The 21785-nt window shown below is 40.0% G+C and overlaps 1 protein-coding gene across 1 annotated transcript in view; it reads right to left on the bottom strand.

Annotated features, from left to right (window-relative positions):
• Positions 1 to 2699: 2699 nt before the first annotated feature.
• LOC104935079 (gamma-aminobutyric acid receptor subunit pi) overlaps positions 2700 to 21785 on the bottom strand; it is a 35772-nt gene continuing 16686 nt past the window's right edge. Inside the window, exons 2-9 of the mRNA XM_027274362.1 lie at positions 16450 to 16562; positions 14333 to 14400; positions 12819 to 13036; positions 8997 to 9079; positions 4623 to 4760; positions 4384 to 4536; positions 3308 to 3498; positions 2700 to 3172 (exon numbers count right to left, since the gene is read on the bottom strand). Of these exons, the coding sequence (XP_027130163.1) occupies positions 2810 to 3172; positions 3308 to 3498; positions 4384 to 4536; positions 4623 to 4760; positions 8997 to 9079; positions 12819 to 13036; positions 14333 to 14400; positions 16450 to 16562 (1327 nt within the window). The 3' untranslated portion in view covers positions 2700 to 2809. The remainder of the gene's footprint in view (positions 3173 to 3307; positions 3499 to 4383; positions 4537 to 4622; positions 4761 to 8996; positions 9080 to 12818; positions 13037 to 14332; positions 14401 to 16449; positions 16563 to 21785) is intronic.

Genomic DNA, 21785 nt, shown 5'->3' with positions numbered 1-21785 from the left:
CAGCAACTCAGCTCTGATAATGTAGTTGTGACCATGGAACCAGAGGACAATTGAGCAGTGTGTATGGATTAACTTCATCATTGGGTGACAAAATGTTCTATATGCATCCACACTGATGGGAAAGCTTGAGTGGTTGCTCTTGTGGATCTTTGGCTCCATATTGGCATTCGTTTCTTGTACTATACACTGAGAAGATAACTATCAAAACTACAGCCGCGGTGCTATATCGTATAAAACCTGACAGTCTGTGTTTTATTACATCAACCACCTCAACAGGTCAGTGCATACTTGACTTTAAATGAATACTGTCACTGATCACTCATCCTTTCAAAGACTGAAGGTTCAAATAACTGAAAATGAAAACAGAAGGTTCAACATCCCGCACTTCTGCACTCAGATGAGACCCCCGAATCAATTGCATCATTAACAATCAAAATACAGAACAAATCCTTTCAATAGCCTCAGCCGAGCATTTCATGATGGTTCTCCTTCATCATATTAAATCAAAACAAAATGAAGCAAAAGAAACAAAAGTTACACTTGATAACCATGCAGGAAGAACAGAAACGAAAAGTAAATCCTACTTTTCTATTAGCATCAGGCAAAGAGAGCAATCATAAAGTTTGATAGTTGATGACATTAAAAAATAGATTAAAACATGAGAGGCAATGCAGCAAAATATGAACATAGACAGTTTAGAAGGCAATTAAATATATATTATAATATTGACAATTTAAGTTGCCATTATGTTCAATACACATCCAATGGTAGTTCTTAAAAATGAAATGGAATGAGTGAGAGTATGTCAGAAATATTGGAATACAGCAATAAATAAACATGCATCTCTGTTGTTAAACTGAATCCAGTTTTCTATTTAAAACATAAAGTGTCTTGTTCATCTGCTCATTGACCACATGCTGTTTCAGAATCATATGAATAACAAACATAATAACATTTTAAAATGTACTTAAAATAGTAGAGGAGCTAAAGGGAAGCCAAGGAGAAGATTAAATTCAAATAATAATCTTTGGTTCTCTGGTTCACATCACTGGCAGCAAACATACTAAACAACCTGAACAGAAACACTCAATACTCACACAGCGGAAGATGACAACAGCTTAAGAAACTGAGGAGAGGAGTGATACCTCAAGTGGAGCGCATCCAAGCGTTTTTTCCATTTGAACAAAGCACAAATGATGACATCCTGTTGAAATATTGTGGCCATTTCATTCTTATTCAAATCACTCTACAGTGTCTAACACATCTGGGCCTGCCTTGTGTATTCGAGCAGAATAGTGAGAAACATTACCAGCAACAGTCCGAAGAGTGCTGTATTCATCACTCATACATGGGAACCATCTGTTTAGATGTAGCTGACCTGCTTATCCACACTACACCTACATTACACCTACCCAGTTAGTATGGTAAGTCTTCAGTATTGAATACATGAATTAAACATTATGAAATAAAAGATCAGATGAATAAACAAAGTGAAGTTTATAAATAAGTACTTATACTTGGTATACTTTTTTTTTTATTACAGTATAGAAAATATTTTTTTATATTATATGATTTCAAAATGTTTTAAGTGTTGCTGTTATTTAATTTTATTTTTCTGAGTGACACCTTCATTTAATGTTAATTTTCAATTACCTCACCTTTAAACCAATCATATGCCTCCATCCTCACTTGGCATGCTCTCCCACTACCAGCCTGAGCTCTGGGTTGCAAGTTAACTACTAAGACAGTTGTTGTGTCTCAGTCAGATACTTCTATCTGGTGGTGATACTTCCTGGCATAGTGCGTTGATTTCATTACTTAAACTAACATGAGCTAGCTAGCCTCAGGAAAGAAGAAGAATTTGTTCTTCATGTGATATTCATTTCAGAATATTACTGTATATTAATGCCATATAACATTTCATAGTTTCATACAGTATGCCCTTCTTGTGAAACTGCAGTAACAGATTTGTGGGATGTGTGTCATAATATTGTTCATGTTTTTCCAGAATACATCTGATGGGATCAAAGGCCAGTACATTTATAGTGTCAATGAAAGAAGTAAAGGCAGGCAAAGAGAGACAGCACTGCTCTGTGGATTACAAATAACTCATAGAAGGACACAGAAGACGAAAGAGTTTTCAATAGAGAGGAGAAATGATCGTCCTTGAGAGACTGGTTTATAGTTTTTAACACACTCTCCTTGTTGAGTTATTTTTCCAGCTCCCTTGTCTCTCTTTTTCATCCCTCCTCTCTCATCCATTACTTTACTATTTCCCTCTGAACGTTGTACCTGCAGGCAGAAATGGAAAATGAAGTTGTAAAGTATCAATGATCAATCCATCATTTGCTCTCTTTCAGCAATGCTAGCAAATTCTGTCATAAAGCCTTAAATTACAGCTCCATCTTCTCCGTGTCAGATGGTAACAACCTACATGGAGATACCCTTCAAATGAATATGCTACAGCAAAAAAAAATATGCAGACTGGTCAATATTTTTCTTGTCAGCAACGTTCATTTCGTCTCGAGGTGTATCAGAATTGATCAAATCTCACTCAGACAGTGTCCGGTGGGTCTGTTTTTTTTTTTTTTTTTTCAAAACAAAACCAGCTGTATAAAATTTAAAGCAATGACTCAACTCATGTACACATTATTTAAAAATGTAGCTGGAATCATAACCAAGATGCACGCTCATCTCAAACCACACCTAGATAACACTTACTGTACATACATATGGTAAAATACACCTCTTGTCTACATACACTCTCTGTCTTACACTCTCTGGGACACATGCTGCACTTGAGCGAATGCTAAAAGTACAAGTAATACGTCCAGTAGAGCAGATTAACCATGACAAAAGAGAGGGGGAAGGAGACTCTGGAGTAGTTGTCTATGTGGTGGGGGTTTTCCACGTGACAGCAATATATGGTGCGGAGCACTTTGCGGACGGTAGCCAAAGCAGTGAGGCACCAGTTGGTGGTCTCCGGAGGTGACACCTCAGGCTTAGGCTCACTGCCCGAGGGGCTGGACGGGCTGACAGTGAGTTCTAGAGTGGTTTGAGCTGGGGTAGGAGTTGAGGCAGGCTCCTTGCGCCTCTTGGCCCTGGCGTGAGTGGAGATGGTGGTGACGATGCCGTTCACTTCGTCTTCGAAGTCGTGCACGTGGTGGCCGTACTGCAGGATATCAGGAATCAAAGAGAGAATGAGTTCACCCCAAAGTGTTCATGATGATCATGATGGTGAAGATGATGCTGATGATGACAGTGACCACAACAATTTACAATAAGACAGTATCCATGAGGGTCTCACCATTAGCATGTGTGCGTCAGCGTGAGTGAGGGTGCAGAAGTGAGCCACGGCGTACTCAATGAGCGCTCCAAAGATAAAGCTGAAGCAGATCCCCAAGTAAACATCAATGGCCTTGATGAAGCAGTTGGCATTGGGCAGTGACGTCCGGGCTCCCATCATCAGAGTGGTCATGGTCAGCACGGTGGTCACTCCTGGCACAAAAAAAAAAAACACTGGTCAACTACAAATTCTACAACGGATCAACTAGTAAAGAGGGTTTGGTTAGGTTAATATGTATTTACTTAATCAGTTAAACTGCGATGGAAAAGGGATGTCACTTGAATTAAAATGCCATGTGGTTGTTGGCTCATGTTACCATGTGACTGTCATTCAAATATAAAGGAACCAGATCCACACAGTCCTGGTGAAGGAGGAGTTTTTTAGGGTTACTCTCCAAATATACTAAATATACATACATATATACATACATAAACTGTTCAGTGTATAATCAGTGTATTTGCTGTATGACAAATGCTTCAATAGTACTGATGTGAAAGATGCAATGGTGCAGCTAATTGCTGTAATATGTCACAGATGAATAAACTACAATAAGGGATTCAAATACACATGATATTTAATCTTGCATGCAACTGGAAATGCAAGATCACGAAATCATGAGTATCTTACAACTGTACGTTTGTGTCAGACCACAGTTGTTGCATAAATAACACTGTTAAACTCATTGCTGGGTTTGGTCTTTTGATGCATACTGCTTTATCCTTTCCCAACAGCACAAGAAACAAGCAGCTAACACATCCAGTGTTCTAGGAAGTAGGATATGTTGTAGTATTGTATGTTTTTTTAAAACTCCCTGCAGTAGTTGTGGATCGAATTAAACACCTATGTTTGGATCTTCTTGCTAGATAACACCAGTGTCACAGAGGCTCTCTCCAACCCCCAGGTGGATTCTTTATCTTATGAAAACACTACATGGTGCCTGAAATGACACAATACCTAGATAAGGTTTGATGCAGTGTAAGATTTTACAGTATTTGCACACATTTGAGTGGAAAAAAAAAGATTGCTTTGTCCCATACCTATACAAATACGTGCAGGGACAGAGGAGAGGGAGATCCAGAAGGAAACCCATGAGAGGACAACAAGCAGGCTGGAGGGGACGTAAGTCTCTAAGATGAAGTACAGAATGCTCCTCTTCAGCTCAAAGTGGAAGACCAGTTTTGGGTAATTGCCTTTGAGAAGAGGGAAGAAAGTTTGTCAATGTAATAGATATCAGCAAACGTGGCATCACTTTGAAATCCTACCCATAAAGACTCACCAGTCTCATAAACGGCCTCTGAGACGGATGTGTAGTGGTCCTCTACCGTGTACTGAGCCAGCTGTAGCGTGTCTAAACCACTGACAGACTCATTTCCTCTGGTCCAGTAGAACATGACATCATTGATGTTGTATCCCCCTGTATAAGAGACGAAAATTACTTTCTTAGGAAGATTATAGGACATAAATTACAGCTGCACTAATCAATATTTTTACATTACCAATGGATCGAATAATGTAATGTGAAATGTGCTGCTCACCCACAGAGAATTACCATTTAATTCAGACAGTGCATGGCTGTTTTGAGTAACAAATCTCTGACAAACACATTGCACACTACCTACACACACCACACTGTAAAAATGTTTACTGGCGGGTGTTGATGTAACATAGATTTTACATTTAATTTGACTCAGAAATGTCATCTTCCACTTACAACGAACCAAACCAAGTTGGCCTAACACACTTTCTCACATGCTGATATCACGTTGATCTAACAAGAATTTTAACACCCTAATATCAAAGATTTGTTAGTTGGTAGTACTTCTACCCCATAGACATGCGCGTTGCAAGGCTGTATGGGGTTTCCGTACCTCTGCACAGGGGCAAATTTAAGGGGGAATGTACCTGGTCATGACCAAGAACTTCAATGTTTGCCTTGCTGGAAATAGTGATTGTCTTTTATGGTAATTACTAGTGTTTCTTTGCTTGTTTTACAAGGTGGATAGTGTTAACACTGACACTCAGGTGTAAAGGTTTACTTGATTTTAATGCTCAGGTCAAGGTTAAAGTTTTTTTTAGTTCTTTGTTGTAAAATTAAAATGTGTGATTGACACACTTGGATACAGCAATCACAGGTGGTTTAGTTTGTGAAGTGCAAGTAGCTGATGCAGCCTGAGTACTTGTTTCTGCACAGTGCCAACTGGTCTGTTTCATTTGCAAGAGAGACACAATCTTTGTGATCTTTATCTCTACAAATAAATCTTTTTCCAGTTGACAATGATTTGTGTGTGATCATTTTTTGCATGAATACATTTAAATGCAATTATATATAGCATATTTTAAAGTACAGGTAACTTGAAAAAAAACATCATATTAAATGTAGAAATACATGTTATCAAAGCAAACATTTATTTGTTATTGTAAGAAGAATCATTTAATTTGGTCAACAACAAAAAATAAGTTGGCTGAACTCAACTTTAAAATTGAAAACCCTTGTTAAGCCAACAGCGGATGAGACAAGTTGAGTAAACTTAAAATTCTCTTGCATCTTGTTGCCTAGAAAATTTGAGTTGTGATGGTCCCTTTTTTTTTTTTTACTGTGCAGAATAACAGGAGACAAAGTTAGCGACTAGCAGAACATAGTGGAGCACCTGAAAAGGTTGATATTTCCTGTAGGAGACGATCAGGCCTGCTCAAAGGAGGCAAAATATCTGGCTTCTATTTGTGAGGTTGCTCCATGTCAGCTGGACGTGTAAATAAGCAACTGTGTGCTAACACATCCATTATAAAACTTTATACGGTGATAATATGTCAGTGTTATAGAGCCGATAAAATGCATAGCCTATAACATTTTTTCTCCTGGTACAGCTTCAGTGCTTGTGCAGGTGGAAATATAATGAGCACATTGCATATTAGCGTAGAAAGCTGCTATAACTCATAATTATTGTAGTGATGATGCTGACGATGATGACGACATAGAAAGAGTACATAAGTAGTTTTGACTAATCCCTAAAGTTGCTATAGTGATAGCAGCTGGGATTGTTAATTGTTCAAGCTATGCTACAGTCTGATCCTCTTATGGTTGAGTTGTTTGGGATTGCAATTCCCTCTGATGCTAAATATCAGCACAAGAGAGAAACATTTGGCAGGGACCAAAGGGAATGTGAAAGCACATTTGAAAAAGCTAGTTAAAGACGTCATGTTACCCCTGAGAGGCAAATGGGTATGATCCACACAGTGCAACACCAAAGTAAGTCTGTCGTTAAAACAACACATGAATTTGACGTAGTATGTAACTACAACAACCCGACCTTAAAGCACAGTGTTAATGTTTCATGTACGTAAGGGGAAACACAATATCCTCCCATTATTGTAACTGTAACGCAATTTGACGCGCAGAGCTACGACTGGGATCGCTAATGGGAATGCATTTGTGGTGTTCATTCACGTCTTCAAAAGTCCCGCTGAAGAGCTGAACTCTTGCCTCATACCATAACAGGCTAATCATGCATATTGCACTGAGCCCTAGAGAGCCTGGATAACCCAAATAAAACTTGGAATAAGAAGGCATGCAAAATTAATACGGTCAAAGATGTTTCGGCTAAGTGGGGTAGTGCTTTTGATAGTACCATGTAACCATAATGATATCAATTAATAAGAACTAGTGTGGCTCTTATGAGAAAATGTGTTAAAGGTCTGATTAAGAAGGTTAAACCTCTTTGGTGTATTCTTCTAATTTATCTGCAGAGGGAGCAAGAGAATAAGAAAAGTTAGAGGAAGCGCAGTAGAAGCTGGAATACACCTCTGTTGCATGCCACAGATGATACGCTCATTATTTTTGCTGTTGCTCTCCCCATCATAATAATAGAGTCAAATATTATTGGCCAGGGTGAGCCTGAGAGCAAACCCCCTAATGAAGGGCAGTGGTGACTTTGATGCTGAAAGGTCCTGTAAATCCACTGTTTTCGCTCTCGTCGTAATTATCTTACTAGAAGAACTCATTATTTTCCTGACCTAGAGCCCATGACATTACTGTATGAGTTAGAGACACAAATGTGTAGTGACATGCAGTGCAATAGCATGAAAGAATGACATGGGGGTACATTCAACCTTCCCATGCCCTGTGGCCTCTTGGAAACATATAGCCACATCCACAGTCATCAAGATGGAACCCCACAAACGTAGAACTCAAGAAACGATAACGAAACACTTCTCATCTCCTGACTCTTTCTGCTGTGAAGACGTGCTAAATACTTCACCGCAATCCCTGATCTAAACACCCCACACCCTCCCACGACGACGCACTCTTTAAACCTTCCTCCTGTGCAGAGGATCCACTTTTGGCACAGCACTAAAAGAAATAAATCCCTGAACGTACATCTTCATAAAGAGACCGAGATACAGAGCAAGAGGGAGATAAGAGATTGAAGGAGGAGGAACGGAGAGAAAGAGACAGAGATGGTGCAGCAGGATGACAGAGAGATTGTAAGAGGATGGAGAAGAGAGATAGACAGAGAGAGAGAGAGAAATGTATTTAGCCTGGAATTATTGAAAGAGCGGCGGAAGGATCCATCATCCTCTCAGTTACCTAACTTTAACCTCCAGATGTCTTTTTGTCTGCTAAGTGGGACTGGAGCTGCCGTTAAATGTTTTATTTGGCACTGAGGTCCTGGTGGGCTTCAGGCAGGGATCAGACCTAGCTTAGCCTGGCTGGCTGTCATTTAATAACATGGAGCAAAAGCGTGCTGGAAAGCAAAGGCAGCAGATGAGCGAGGGAGGCAGAGAGAGGAGGAGGAGTGGTGGTGGTGGTGGGTCCATTACGTGCACAGCCAAAAAATCCATCTTGTCATGTTGTTATTTAACCGTAATAACTGTTTGTTGCAATTATAAATAAACATACTGCCAGTGCCACTGCATCTCAACTTGATACCACTGAAAATGTGACAGATTTTGGCAAATCGCTCCTCACATTTCAGGAGAAGGTTAAGAAATTTCAGAAGTCTTAACAACTAAACAATGTCTTAAGCTATCCTGGCAGAGGTTTGCTTCCAGAAAATGTTTAATGAGTTTAATGAACGACTGCTATAAAAGCATACTGTATTTAAAGGACGAGTTTGATATTTTGGAAATGCACTTTTTTTTTGCCAAAAGTTAGGTGAGAAGACTGACACCAGTGCAAATGTTCGGTGTCATGAAGATTTTTCTTGTAAACAAAAAAAGTGTACATGCATACATTTGTACTTAAATTTGGTTTCTTATGTGTCATATATCTTATATGTCCTCATCACATGAGTGGCATTGAGCATCTTATGTAACTCTGAACAAGAAAGCTGTTCTTTTAAGGGTCAGACAATTTTCACTTCAGTTACCTTCCAGCTTCAGACAACATACACGGGAGAATACTCCATGACCGGAATTGCCTTTGCAATATCTGTCTGCTTTGTGACATAAGCCTTACACTAGCTCGCGTGCACACACACATGAAGGCACACACACGCACACACAGCAGCAGTTTAGAAGATGAGAGGAAGTGATCTGTTTGATCCTTTGGTTTGATCAGATTCATTTGACATCCCGCCCACCCACTGACTCTCTGCCACAGCTTCAAGCTGCACAGTTCAGATTTTCTTTATCAAGTATGAAGTGTCCTTACAGCTCTCCAGTTGTAGCGTGCAGGTCTGCTTGTCCATTGGATATTTAGTCAGATCCATGTTGCAAGCCACAGTGGTGGTAATCCTAAAAGAAAACAAACATGTTGTTATTGATGGGGGATTCTATGATAGAGAACATCTACAGCAAATGTTATTTTGGCAGTGGATTCTAGTACAGTGGTTCCAGCAGATTTGTGAAATACTTCCCTGCTCTCTGGTTCAGTTCGTGTGTATGTGAGGAATCAGCTGGCTTGGTTTCGTGGTACATATATGAAGCACATGCATTGAGCCCTCGATGCCACATAGAGATCAGTGGTAAAGGAGAATAAAGCCCTTGCTTCCCGTTGCTCTCATGCGGTAAATCTGGGCGAATATGTATGAGAGCCTCTCATATTATACTTAAGAGCTCAAGAATGATGCAGTTTTGGTCTTGAAATCGAGAATACGCGCCATGTATAATGTAATGTCGGAGTGTTGCTCACATATTGCTGTTAAACGCAAGAAATCTGGTCAGTATGAAGGTCATGAATAAAAAATGTATACAGTGAAGTTTATACAAAACAGCTCTATTTTGGAAATACTAAAGAAAGTAAACATTTGATTCATGTACACTTAGGTTCGTGTATTTGATGAGAATGATTTAAATGGCTACTATATCTTTCTCTAACTCATCACAATTTTATGAATATTACTGCAAATTGCATATATTCATATTGTAGACATACATGTAGAGGAAATACACTAACCTCTTAAAGCTGTCTTCTTGAAAGCATCAGTATATTGAGTCATGGAAATGTCTCATACAAGTAATGATGGGTAGTCTTAATCATGACAGGGTGTGCAAGAAGCTCTGGTGATTTAGCAGCCATGACACATCATCTCTGGATTTTTTTATAGACATAATTATTGTTTATGTTTCACAGGACTTAGAAATCATTACTGTCAGCACTTGAGATCTCACTTTGGTACCGCTGACTTATAATCAGTTGAATGGTGTCTCTGTCATTCTGACTCTGCACAGGCATTTTGGACTATTGGAAACAGGACGTGTTCAGGCCTGGGGCACAGGAGGATGCTATAACAGGGAGCTGAGTCTGTGTTCTGCCGGAAGCAGAGCTGGGCAAGTGGACAATGTAATTGGACTCAGCGGTCTCTCTGGACATAATGTCAGAGGTGAAAAGTGAAAAGACAGAAGAGGAAGTTGACGGAGGTAGCTAAGAAAAGAAAAGAAGAGAATGACCGAGCAAGAATCAGCCAGACAAGAGTAAATCTGAGACTGAATTTTAGTCGCTGATGAGAGCTTCATGAAATAAAAGGTTGAAAGACAGACCTAGCCTAACCCTAACCCAGGCTGGGCTCATGGGGTTAAATTGAAGAAAAGAAAATACAGAGTTCTAAAAAATGTTGTGTTAATACAAAATCCTGTTTTCAACAAAAAATCTTTCGACTCACAGTAAAAGTAAAGGACCAATAAGACGATTTCTAAGTTCATACCAGTGGCGTCACTAGGCCTATTTCATCGGGTACGGTAGAGAGAGCCCCTTCAGTGCGTCATTATACAATCCATTCCACTTTTTCATATAGAGAACGCCCACATCACTGAAATTCCAGTCCATGTTTTACATGCGACCCTGCTCACTGCCGCTTGCGTGTTTACCTCTGAAGTACACAGAGCCGAACCTCACAGCGGCAAGAGCAGAGCGCGAACGCATGGGTGAAGGATGGACATTAGAGCCTTTTTCAAGAAAGTAAGCATTCATCACTGCTGGTAGTAACACTTAGCTAACAGCAGAAAAGTTCCATGACACACACACACACAAAGATGGAGAGAAACATGGTTATTGCAAAGCAGTAGTGGACATATTAAAAAGTATTGTAAAGTGAAAAGGTATATTGCAAATAATGGGCAAGACATATGGGGGTTGAGACCAAGTTTTCATTCCTGGTTTAATGGCTCCACATTGGTGCAGATTTCTAGTTTTCTGGCAGGTGGAGGGGAAAATAGGATGGGTGAAAGAGGGGCAGGGGAGTTAACCATCGTGATGGCCTGGTTTATGAAGATGTTGGTAAGTCTAGGGTGGTGGTTAGAGAACAGTCTTCTCCTGTATAATGTTTCCATGATGATGAGTATAGCGCGCACAATAACTTTTCTCCTCTATAGGCTAAGCCACCCCAGTTTCTTAAACCTAGTGACGTCCCTGGTTCATACACACTGGCCCGGTTTCATAATCAGTGTTTGTAATTGGTTAACATTTCTTGGCCTTCAAAACACCAAATGTGCACACCAAACAAGTACATTTTATTCATGAAGGATGAAGCAAATGAAGTTTTCTGACTGTGGGGTGAAACAGTCGACTAACACAAATTACTGTTCAGTTACTGTATTCATTTCTGTATTTTCAGGTTCAGCATAAAAGTTGCAGCCTGCTGGGCAGCCTGGCATCCTCTTTTGAAAGCTAGTGTTGAGCCCTGATATAAATAATATATTTGTCCTAAAGCATAAAAGTAGCATGCAGTGATTCTAATTGAATCTCACCTCTTAACCTCTCAACCTTTAGCTCCAGTTACCTCAGTGCTTTCTCATGTATTCCCCACTGGCACATCATTGAAACATTTACCACAGCTGTCCTTTCCCTCCAACACCTTTCTAACACATTTCTCACTCCAGTCTGTCCTTTTTCACAGCCCCAATTCCCTGAGGTGGCCATCCCTCTCCTGAATCTCTTTTCTGGCTTGTTTTTACTCCCTGTCTGCGAAGCGTTACCCTCTTCCACATTTCCTCTGTCAGGGTAAAGCCCAGAAACTGCACAGTTGTCTGTATGGAGGAAAAGGTCCATAAATACTGTGGCACACAGACACACATGCATGCACTCAGAACAACATGAATCATGAGTCACATTATACATAATGTCAGGCACTTGTTAAAAATATAAATTTAGAAACAGTGTATGGAGACATGATTAACTGTGAGGCCTGACTGACCTGAACCTAAATAGCCAGCCCAGTTTATTATGGTATGACAACCTCAACAGTACCAGTCAAAAACACACATAATAAAATTAGAAATAACACATATAGAATTATGGGAGTAACAAATAAAGTGTAAATAATAAAATATGTTTTAGGTTTCTAACATTATGATAAAGGTGTGGCCAAACTTTTTACTGGTAATTTACATTTTTTCCCATGACACAAAGTTGCTATTAGAGGACAGAGAATGCTTCCTATTGTACAAACATGTGTAGCCAGCGTCACTAGGATTATGTCACAAAAGCATTGAGTGAGTGGAGTCAAATCAGGACCATGGACAGATCCACTACGATCCATAGACAGAGGCTGAGGTTAAAGCCTGTGACATTAAAACTGTAGGATGTAAATCCCATCATCACAGGCTTAAAAAAGCTGAACAAATTCACTTGTGAGATGATCTATAACCCTTCTATCTGTAACCTGTCTGCTTGGCCCAATATCTAATCAAAAAGCCGTTTAAAGCACGTTTTAGAAGCTTGCCAAGAGCTTGTCAGATGTTAAGCCCTTGCACACAGAGCAATAAATGCTGGGAAGATGCTAACGGGACTTGTGTTGCTTAGATAGCCCACAGTTCTTTCTATTGACAGATCACATCCTCCTGTACTCATACAATCCAATACCCAAGTAATAGAATTGACACAACTCCCTGCTTTGCAATTACATTTTCTCAAATTCAACCCACGCGTCCTCCCTCAACCAATTTCTTCCCCGTTCCCTGGCCTACTTTTCATTGTCTGTTGCATAAAAAACAAACACAACAAGCAATAAATCAACAAGCTTGTTCGTTATCCCACCTCAGTGCATAAAGGACGGTCCCGTTGGGGAAGATGCGGATCAGCCTGTTCTCCACGGTGATGTCATGGAGGAAGGACTTCTTGGAGTCGACGATAAAAGTGTCAGGGACCCACAGCAGCTCCACTAGTCGCCCGTCGAGGCTCAGGCTCTTATTGCCCTCAAACACCAAGCGCTCATCGGTCCAGCGCTGACGGAGGAATATGGTAGCGGTGTAGTCCTGTAGGATTGGGGTTCAAGGGTCACAACAGAGCTAATAGACCGCTTTAACAAGCTTGTCAATAACGTGCTGGCAAACGAGTGAATTTTTTGCAAACCAAGCTCCTCCCGTCTGCTTTCTTTCATTAGTCAGCTTATTTTTTTGTTTTTGCATTGTCCGGTATTGATGCCGTCAGGTCCCTAAGCCCTAACTTTGCCTGAAGCAACAGTAATCCAGCAGAGTTTCAAGTCAGCAAGTCTGTTCTGGGTTTTAAGGACACTGGGCATATTTTGTTTTTGTGTTATGTTTCTTGTGTTATGTGTGGCGACAAGCTGTGAATGCAATGTCTTAGCCAAACTGTTCCCATCAGTCCCAGTGGAATGCCAGCATTCTGTCTACTGTGTAAGTGAGGCTTACCCAAGAACTGATGGGTGCATCTTGATGTCAGTTTTACATATGTCCAAACTGAGCTACTGTGCTTGTTTCTAATCTCTCCATGCATGTTGTTATGGAGATCCGGTTCAGTGGTGTTCCACTCTCCTAATGGTTGAACAGGCTCTGAAATGTTTACTTTTGCTATTGTACTGCCTGTGTCATCAAATGATTGCATGACTGCAAATGTTTATTTAAATACTCATACTCAGTACTCAAAATACTCACCACAGTTTCTCAGAGCTTAAGATAATGCCATCAAAACTGCTTGTTTTTAACAACCAACAGTCCAAAACAGAATATTCGCTTTACCTTCATTTGAGAAGCTGGAAAAGTGACGTAAACAACTGATCAGTTATCATAATTTTTGCTGATTATTCTCTTTTCTATGAATAATCGATTGATTGACCAATCATTTCAGCTCTGATTGATTATGATATTTTTGTTAACATTTTAGGTGATGAACCTTGACCCCTATGAAGTCAAAAGGGAAAGTGATGTGTACAAAAGTTGCTTTCAGTTAAGGTTTTTCATTCCACTTAATTCATTTTGGCCTGTATTATTGGTTATGAGGCTATTGCAATGCCTCTCAGTGACACCAAAAACTCCCAGATTTCACTGATTAATTGGATTACTGTTCTGTAATGAGCCTTAATGTTTGATACCGTCAGAATACTAATATGTGGGTTTTCCAAGGAAACACTATCTGCAACTATTCACATCAAATGTTTCTTCATTCAGCTACTATATTTGAAACTAACATGAGTTTGAGAACAACATATTTGACCTAAACCAAACAACTGCATGTTACACTTAAATAATAAGGTAGTTCTGGGTTTGTTGTTGAATTACATTCATCAGCAGGGCATAAAAATATGATCTTACCATGTTGATCTCTGAGATGGTGTCAATGCTGGCAATGTCCAGGCTCATACCCACCGTTACAGGACCATCTAGAAAGAAAGAAGAAGCCAGAAGTAATCAGCTGGGTCTGTCACCCATCATTTGAATATACCTATGCTTTAGCGTACTGTGTCTCTGGGTGTTAATGCATACGTGTGACTGTGTTATGTGACGTAACAGCGTATATTGAGGAAGCACATGGGTATAAAGTTGTATAATAAAGCATATAGTGTTGTATAATGAAAGGTTATTAAAGGACAGCATATGTAAAAAGACCCCACATCGCTGGCACATCAACAGCTGCAGTCTGTCGAGTGTGAACCTCTTCAAGGGAATTAGTTCTCCCTGATTCACCATCAAAGAGGGGTCATTTTGCTGCACTCCTTTATTTCATCTTCCCTTTCTCCTTCTCGTTCGCCTTTCAGTCTTTGTTACATTTGAGAGAGATCAACGCAACATGTAAAATCGATGGAAGTTTTTACCGTGCTAGTTTTGCCAATACATGTGTGGGTGGTTTGCCAGTGCTTTTTTCCAAACAGTTTGTGCCAAACGTGCTCCTGGGCGGATGGACAACTGACGCCTGATGATGCTTCACTAAAGTCTGATGTGTTATTAGAGATCAAATACCGGGTGAACAAATCATAATCCATTTGTGAAAGATTCCAAGAGGCCAGAACAATAATGCTAGTGAGGGATTTACAAGGAATCATAAAACATCGTTCCTCTGAAAGAGTACTCTGAGATGGACTGTTTCTTTACTGCAAGTGAATTAATCACCTGCTGAAAACTGAAATGTTACATACTAAACATGTATTTGCTGCTCTGATTTTAGTTAAACTATTAATGAAATATTTTTAGACATTAGAATTGAGGTACAGTTTCTTACTTTCTACATTATAGATCAACACTGAAGACATAACTCTGAAATAACACATATGGAATTATGTCGTGAACAAAACAAATGTAAACAAAGAAAAATATGTTTTATGCTTTACATTGTTCAACATTTTGCTTGGTTTTCTCTGAACCAGCTTCATGAGGTCGTCACCTGGAATAGTTTTCAAGTGTCGCTATGATGAAACTGGCTCTCATGAGGACCACCTCAGGTAAGTAAGACTGAGAGTTACTTCTGCTGCAGGGGATAAATTCATTACAGTAACTAGATTTTTAAATCACCAATTAACAACACTTTAGAGTTTAAGTTTGCAGCAAATAAACCACTACTGAAGGAGACTGAGAAGAAGAAGTGAACTGCTGTGTCTTTCTGAGGCACAGAGTAGATGAACATATGTTATCTGCATGTGTGGTTCCCACCATGATGCATGAAGGAGAAGGTGTGATGGTTTCAGGCTGCTTTCCTGGTGACACTGTTGGCAGTTTTATGACTGTGGTCATTTTTCAGTCTGTTGTGTGTGTGCGCACGCCTTGTGTTTTTTTGCTGTCAGTTTTACATGCAAATAGGACTGTGCCATGACGATTGGTGGAAAGGTTTCAAGCCCTGGCCCCTGATTGGCTGCATCCAGGAAACCACCTGACATTTAAGGAGCCAAGATGCCGCCCATCTAGTGGGCAGCAGGCATTCCTCATCCTCCTCCTCTCCCAACTGCACAGACTGTGTATGTTGCTTTGTTTACACTTTTCTGTTTACCACATAATTATGGTAAATCTGTGCTTTCATATTTGTAATGTCTTCAGTGTTCATCTACAATGTAGGACTACTAAAAATAAAGAAAAAAGACTGAGAAGGTGTGTCCAAACTTTTGACTCTGACAGTATATATCACATACATACTGTACCATGTACCCCTACACTGGCCTCATAAACGTGTTTTTTTTTCTGCACATATTCCCTTATCATCATTTCATTACACCCAAAGTAACTCTGAAGCAAACCAATTTCAAAGATAAATTTGATTTCATCTCTCATGTTATAATACACATATGCAATAAATTAAAATCTTTGTATGTCAGCATATATTACTCAGAAGGGACATGGAAGCATAAAATTGCAACATGAACCCATATCGTTCTCTGTCAAACACACATTTCCCCTGAGTGCTCTGTCATTTTCTTGGCTGCATGTGTCTGCAGATTCCTTACTGTCAAAGAAAGGCCTGAGGTACTTGTTGTATCCTTTCATCAGCCTCTGAATGGTAGGAGGCAAAATCTCTCCTTCTTTTACTTCTGCGTTGAGCATGGAGCTCTCTAACAACCTGAGAACAAAAAAAGAGAAGGAAAAAAAGAGGTAGAGAAAAACAAAAATAAGAGTTATTTTTTGTTGCACATTTACCCGGAGGAGGATTCCTCTTCATGACCACTGCACTGTTCACACAATCTGCAGGGTGCCGATTGAGTTCTGCAGCAAATCTTACAAGCCATGCGGAGTGGAAGAATAGACAGCAGACTGAAATTGCAACATGGCATAAGAATAAGAATAACAGAACAAAAAAATGTTTTTTTTTTTCATTATTTGATTACCTTGAATTGACTGGTTTCAGAATATTTTAAACCATCCATCTCTGCGGCTTTTCATTCACTTACGCCTTTCAAATTTCTGTTTGCTTTCATGAGGCTTTTTTTTTTCTCCTGTTGTTTCTGAATCGTATCCTTAAAGGCACATTGAAGTGTGGGAAGATGATTATATTGCTGGCAATTGCAGCAGGGGAAAAGAACACTCATTGCTTCTTCCCTAGTGGTATATGTGTTTGTGTATAAATCAGGCTCTAAATACAGAACGCCTGCTCTGTAGAGAGAAAGCCCGGGGGCATGTGCCGTGATGTAAGAGGGGCTGAAGCAACACAGATCAGTCCATGTGCAGAGGCAAAAAACATTCATCTCCACATACTGGCAGAGTTCCCTCTGTCACTTGTACGATGCCGTAGTCAAATGTGTGACAAGGACAGCAAGAATACAGAACAGAAGTGTGTTGTCCTGCTTTTCTTATCATGCAGCATCATGAAATATCCACACATTCATGGGTCATTCATTGAAGTTTAATTTTACTGTTTACGCTAGTAAAGTCTATTAACTCTCTTGCATTACATCATAACATGCTGAAAATGCGACAACCTCTTTCTGCTTTGAGCTATAAAGCAACCTCATTTTGTCATGAAGCAACCCGGTAGCTTTTCCGTTATATGTGACCCTGTGGGACACAGTCTCTTCCTAGTGATTACCCTGTTTGTATGTGTTAATTATAGAAACATCTCAAGATGTATGCAATGATTAATTGATGATAAAATGCTACGTGTAACCCATTATAGCTTTGCTTGCTGTAGGGAGACACAGCCATTGCACTTTATGGAATGAATCTTAAATTTTAAAAAATTCTACAGTGTTGCTTGCTGCTCTGCACGGTTGTATTTAGGCACAGTGGCCATTTGTTAATGTTAACATTGCAACCAGCTCACAATGACAATGCTCACAGTACATACTGTATACTGTTACATGTTTAGCAAATACTACAACACTGAACATGAACATCATACAAATACCTAAGTGTTTATCTCAACAATAAACTGGACTGGTCACAGCACAGACATCTTGTACAAAAAGTCATCTCCACTCGCTGAGGAGACTCAGGTCCTTTGGAGTGTGCAGGACTCTGTTAAAAACTTTCTATGACACTGTGGTGCCATCTGCTTTATTCTATGCAGTCACTGAAATACAGAGAGAGACAGGAAAAGACTCAACCAAAGAAGGCCAGCTCTGGGACTATCTCCTAGGCTCCATAGAGGAGGTGGGGGAGAGGGAAAGTAGGATGTTAGCAAAGCTTACATCCATCATGAACTTATTTTACCCCCCGCAAGAGACTATGGGGGCCTTAAACAGCTTCTTCAGCAACAGACTGCTACTCCCACCATGTATGAAGGAGCGCTACCACAGGTCCATCATTCCAACAGCTATCAGACACTTCATTTTCATTTTTCTAGATATTTCTTATTTATGAGTCATTTCTTATCAACCTTGTGTATGTGAACTGCTGTGACAAGTGAATCACCCCAGTGTGGGAAAGTAACTTATCTTAGCACTAAGGTTGATGGAAATTTCATTATTTTTGGAGGTATTTAGTGAAGTCTTATTTAGCCCTCAGATGGTCTGTGGGAAACATGACTGTCTGTACCAAACGTCATGTCAAACCATCCAATAGGTTTGGAGACATTTAGCTCTGACCAAAAATAGTTTGGTTGAACAAAAACCTATCTACCTACCTATAATTATCTGTTCTGAGGTCCATGGAAATACATTCAATATTTCACACAAAACCAAAAATGTCAACCTCATGGTGGCACTAGAAGAAAAGGCAATGCTTGAATGTCTGTAGAAAAAATTGGCAGGACAGACAAACCAACATAATGATTGACATTTCCTTTCTTAAATCATCGTTTTTATGTATGTTCATAATTTGACAGCTCACAATTGGCTACAAAAGACAGAGATAGAAAAAGGTAGTGTGTGAATCAAAAAATAATAATACACTGAATCAGTTCACAGTGAGCACCATCCAATCCATCTATGGAAGAATCATCAGTTTGTTCTGGTGAATCCACCACACGGCCCACAAAAAAGTCTTCCTCATGAAACTACCTGACTGTGTCAAATCAGCTTAGTCAGTGGGGTAACTGGCTCCCAGCACACTGTTGCTATGCTGCATGAAGTCTTGCTCACATGGCTTCCAGCCTGTTGTTTCAGCAGGCAACAGACTTGGATGGGAAAGCCATGTTAGTGACGGTGGTGACAGCACTCTGCCTCTAGCATACTGCAGTATCAATCTGGGTTGCCCCGTGTGACCCTCGTTACATTCACAAACGGTTTTGCATCTGCTTAACTGTATGAGTGTGTGTATTTCAAAATGTCTCTGCGGTGACACAGATGAGGAAAGCAGCAAGAAATGACAAAAATAAAACATTTCAGAGGTATTATGTGATAAAACATGGGAATTAAAAAAAATACAAGCTAAAGAAAAGATTTCTAAATGCTAAAAATATCCAGAAAACAAACTATGTGTGCCATACATCACTGAATTGATTTACTAGCACTTACTGGCAACAGCAGAGCTATTCATCTTTGGTGTCTGTTGCTGTTTTGGAGTCTGACAATGAAACACTGCTTCTTTGACCAGAATGTGTGCAAAGAGCCCCGAGCTCCTCTCACTCTATCCATCTCCGCAAATCCCCAGACTCTCTAACTTCTGGCTGTCTAAACCTTCACCTGCAGATGGGGATGAGACCTCAGTTCTCCAACCTGCCAAACAGTCACTAACCACTGAGCCCTGACAGTATAAAAAAAAAGAAAAAGTCAGATCCTTTGAATACTCCTAGGATCACACAGGCTGCTAATATTAACATCCCATCTTTGTCGTCTATGTACAGGCAGAATGATCATGAAGACAAGAGGACATTTAGGCTGTGTGAAGTAGTGACGACCACACATAAATGCACACCGTACACACATGCAAGCATGCACACAAACACACACACACAAACAAACAACACACATATTCATGTATTGTAAGGTCCCTCCTTCCCCAGATGAAAGCACAGTCTGCAGAGTGCATAATTTTCCAGAATGCACACTGACAGACCCGACACACCTGCCCCCCATGCTGCCTATCAAGAGTAACAAGATGACACGTTGAATGCCCACAACTGAGCCGAGGAAAAAACGTTCTGCAAAAAAAGCATTTTAGATAAATATATAAAATCTTTGAATGTACACTAATAGTCGAGCAGCTTCACAGTAAGATATCCAGATCAGCGTTAATAAGATTTATGTGAGGTGACAACCTCACACCTCAGCATGTGACCACAACAGCTGGGTGTCCACCCACACTACAGATTATACTTGGATTGCCTGTAGGTGTGAATGCGTTATTCTGTCAATGAGTGTTAGCCGTCTGATGGAACTGAAAGCCTGCCCAGCGTGCCGTGCACCCTGCCTCTAACCTACTGTATAATGGGATGTGCTCCTGCCCCCTCGCAACCTTAAACAGGACAAGTTATAATCATAATAATATTCATAATTTCAAAATGCTGACGTGAAATTTGGCATTTGTGACACACTATGTTGTTAATAAAAGAAACTCGTCAGATCACAGCCACCATCTTAACTGGAAGAGAAGAAAGTGAATGATGTTTTTACAAAAAGTTGAACAGATGATCATAAACCCTTCTAGAATCAAGACCTATTTTGGGTGAGCTACGATCTAAAATCTATCCTTTGCATAATTAAATTGAATTGGATTGCTATTTTTAACTTAAAGCAAGTTTAATTCAACTACATTTGCTGCGGTACAGTATGAATACAGGTCAAACAGCAGTCAAGTTCTTCACAGAAACTGAAATTTGTTCAACAAAAAAACCCAGAGCCCTCTGAGAAATGCAGTGCAAAAAACACCAGCATAAAGGACTTCTAACTTCTAGCTCAACAGCTGGATGTCGGCATGAGCAGCAGACTTGCATGACACTGGCCAATTTCTGAGGGCTTGATCTGTCATGTCACTTGTACAGTAGCAGTCATATTATCTGTACAGACACATGACACTGGGACTCTGAACAACACCTTCTGATGTGCTAATTGGCTACTCCCTAGTGCCTACGTCTTAGCCTCTCTGAACTTAGTGGCAGGGAAGTGCTAGCAGCAAGCAATGATCAGTCTGTCTCTTCCTGTCATGATCAGAATCTCCTGCTACTCTCAGTAATGAGTGCTTTGGTTTGCTTATTCTGCTCGTTTTCTCTCCTGTCATCTCAATCATTTCATCATCTTTCATAATTTCTCTCCTCATCACTCATCTCTCCTCACATCTCTTTCTCACAGTACCGACAGTCACTGTCAGAGCTGCTTGACTGCGTGATGAAAACAACAGGCCTTTTTCACAGCAGCCATTTTGACATTAAATAGTAGGGTAAACTCAGATGTTACTACCAATGCCAATTTAGGTTTTGTTCCAGGCTCTGTTTTCAATAAATTGAATTATTAATTAGCGCCATTGGAAACACCTGCGTCAAAATGGCTGCTGAGAAAAAAGGTCTGTTAGCCAAAATATTTCATCAAATATCATCTGTGGTTGTGTGGGTGTGGTCTCTCTTTTATGAGGGGACGTTATTTCTACTGTATTTTTCCTCATACATACACATATGAAACCAAATGCATTCACATGCACTGAAAACATATATATTATATGAGTGGTTGTGTGAGAGGGAGCATTTCATTATATTGTATGAGAGGTTTTCACTAGTATATCATGAGGTTTTCAGTATGTTTGATTTCATATGTGTATGTGAATTCAGAATAATGTCCCTTATGGCCCCTCATACTCTTCCTCATTCTGGCTCTGCTCTCTACACACCTGCCAATCACCTGCAATCAGCACACCTGTCTCTCATCAAGCAATCACTCCCGCCTATAAGAGCGCTGCACAGACTGCCGGTCCTCGC

Source organism: Larimichthys crocea, chromosome III (genome assembly GCF_000972845.2).
Source record: "Larimichthys crocea isolate SSNF chromosome III, L_crocea_2.0, whole genome shotgun sequence".
Taxonomy (NCBI): Eukaryota; Metazoa; Chordata; class Actinopteri; family Sciaenidae; genus Larimichthys; species Larimichthys crocea.
This window is presented reverse-complemented; position numbering and strand designations above follow the sequence as displayed.